The 2,544-nt window shown below is 52.1% G+C and overlaps 1 protein-coding gene across 1 annotated transcript; it reads right to left on the bottom strand.

The window, feature by feature from the left end:
* Positions 1 to 315: 315 nt before the first annotated feature.
* Positions 316 to 1,690, bottom strand: LOC123072891 (probable aquaporin TIP1-2). The gene is made up of 2 exons (XM_044496561.1): positions 1,438 to 1,690; positions 316 to 1,335 (listed from the first exon to the last, which is right to left on the bottom strand). The coding sequence occupies exons 1-2, from the start codon at positions 1,568 to 1,570 to the stop codon at positions 710 to 712; spliced, it is 759 nt and encodes a 252-aa protein (XP_044352496.1). The 5' UTR covers positions 1,571 to 1,690; the 3' UTR covers positions 316 to 709.
* Positions 1,691 to 2,544: the final 854 nt, after the last annotated feature.

Consider the following 2,544-nt stretch of genomic DNA (forward strand, 5'->3'; position numbering starts at 1 on the left):
TGTAATTCATGGCCGGTTGATGGCTTTGTTAATTCAAAGCCGAGCTCTTCGCGAGCCTTCGTTCTAAAAAAATGGAAGAATAAGAATGTGACACACAGGGTGGGGTGCGTGGTGTGTTAAGTGTGAGATGTGACTCCCGTTTAGAGGGTTGGATCAAGATCTAACGGCTAGAAAGGCGACTTTGGCTAAACATATTTTGGGTGGCCTGGTTGGGAATCTCATTTTAGTCATTGTCTTTTCGTTTTGGCATTTTTCAATCATTGATACCCACAAGTCACACCATAGAATATGTGAAATTAATTCGATTGTACGCAATTGAACTGTCAATTTCTTCCCATCCATCACAATCACCAATGCTTACCATACATATCATGTCGTGACAGGACAAAATCTACAGAAAATATGGACACAAGATTGGCAAGACATCAAGTTGCCAGGACAGACAATACCTTTGTACAAACATCAATCTTGACCATGGAATAGAAGCATTCATAATTGAGGACATACACCAAGACAAGAGATTATTCCTGACTGACTGACTCACACTGTTTACCCTGAATTTCTCAAAGACACGTGAGAGAGAGGGAGAGAGAATGAAACTAAACTGGCTTACTGATGATGACACGACGACGTACACTTGCTGGAATTTTTTGAATCGATTTCAATCTCTCATGGCGGTGATGGATGGATGAGATTGAGAGTGAGGTTTTCAGTAGTCGGCGGTGGGGAGCTGCTCGTGGGGCCGCTGGCCGATGAAGCAGATGTCGTAGACGAGGGCGGCGATGGCGGCGCCGGCGAAGGGGCCGAGCCAGTACACCCAGTGGTTCTCCCAGACGCCGGTGACGACAGCGGGGCCGAAGGAGACGGCGGGGTTCATGGAGGCGCCGTCGAAGGCGCCGCCGGCGAGGATGTTGGCGCCGACGATGAAGCCGATGGCGATGGGCGCGATGACCCCGAGGTCGCCGCGCTTGGGGTCGACCGCCGTGGCGTACACCGTGTAGACGAGCCCGAAGGTCATGACGATCTCGAAGACCACGGCGTTCCAGACGCCGACGCCGGCGGAGAGCGAGAAGGCGCCCACGGCCTCGCCGCCGGTGGCGATCTTGAGGAGGAGGCAGGCCACGACGGAGCCGAGCAGCTGCGCCACCCAGTACACCACCGCCTTGAGCAGGCTGATGTTGCCGCCCACGAAGGCGCCGAATGTGACGGCCGGGTTCACGTGCCCGCCCGAGATGTTGGCGCCCACGGACACGGCCACGAAGAGCGCGAACGCGTGCGCCAGCGCCGCCGCGATCAGCCCCGCCGGCGTCGTCGCGCCGCCGTCAGTCAGCTTGCCTGCCAGGCACAACCGGCGATCAGATCAGTACGGCGTGAATGATGACACGATGACCGGTCGATGCACCAGGAAAGGGAGAAAGAAATGGGGGTGGGCCTTACCGAAGGCCATGCCGGAGCCTGAGCCGGCGAAGACGAAGATGAGCATGGAGATGAACTCGGCGACGCCGGCGCGGAAGGTGTCCGGGTGGGACAGCTCCCCCGGGGCGCCGATGGCGATCCTGCTCACCGGCATTTTCGACGGGCACTCTTTTTTTTTCTGGATGGATGGATCGGCTCGTGTCCTGTGCAGCTAGCTAGTGTTGAATTGTGTGGTGTGGTGTGGTGATGGTGTGTCGATCATGCAGTGTTGGTTATATATAGCCCGGGAATGGATGTGAGGCCGGCCGGGCAACTTGCTACGGGCGGTCACGACACGACCGCTTCAACACAACCATTGCCATTTGGGATTGGGATTGGGATTGGGATCAGACTGCACACACCCCTAACCATTCTTTTTTTCTTCTGCGCCATCCATAGGCTATTTAATTCTATCACGAACAAAAAGGGCAATGCTGAGCTAGCTACATCGATCACGGGCTTGGTTTCTTTTCGGCAGCAAATAATTTGAGAAAATATGGCTATGTCAGCAGGGGCAAAAATAGGGTTCAATTCTTGTTTGGTTTGGTCTTTTGGATTTAATTTTTCACTTTTACCTCTCAAAAAAGATATTCCAAAGATGATGCAACTCATGGGGGGGGGGGGGGGGGGGAATAGGGCACGCTGCCATGTAGTTCTAGACGCGACGCAGCCGTCTAGCTCCACCACGGACGCCGCGACACCGCGTTCTACCTCTGCGTTGGCCGCCACGACGTTACGCACTATGAAAAGGATCGGTCCTATGTTATGCGAGTTTATCCTAATAATAAAGGGTGGATTTTGTTCACTCAAAGTGAAACATCGAGTGGATACAAATACAATAAGCACACACACCCGACCTCTACATAGATATGATGCACAAGAAAAACATGTTGGCGGATAAGAAAGTCATATGATCAAAGCTATGCCTAAGAAAGGAAAAAGGAAAAGAAAACCAAGTGATCAAATCCGTGATTGATAAACTACAACAATGGCCATATCCACATTATAATCATCTAATGACACCACAAGGACAATGAGGTTCTTCATCAACAACAGTTTCACTTTGTTAGCTAAAAGAACCACAACACT

This window comes from Triticum aestivum, chromosome 3B, assembly GCF_018294505.1.
Source record: "Triticum aestivum cultivar Chinese Spring chromosome 3B, IWGSC CS RefSeq v2.1, whole genome shotgun sequence".
Taxonomy (NCBI): domain Eukaryota; kingdom Viridiplantae; phylum Streptophyta; class Magnoliopsida; order Poales; family Poaceae; genus Triticum; species Triticum aestivum.

Bases quoted from the DNA above. Each gene is read 5' to 3' on its own strand.
- LOC123072891 (XM_044496561.1), bottom strand. From the start codon at position 1,570: ATGCCGGTGAGCAGGATCGCCATCGGCGCCCCGGGGGAGCTGTCCCAC. The intron at 1,336-1,437 runs GTAAGGCCCACC...TGTGCCTGGCAG, and splicing joins AGGCTCCGGCATGGCCTTCG to GCAAGCTGACTGACGGCGGC.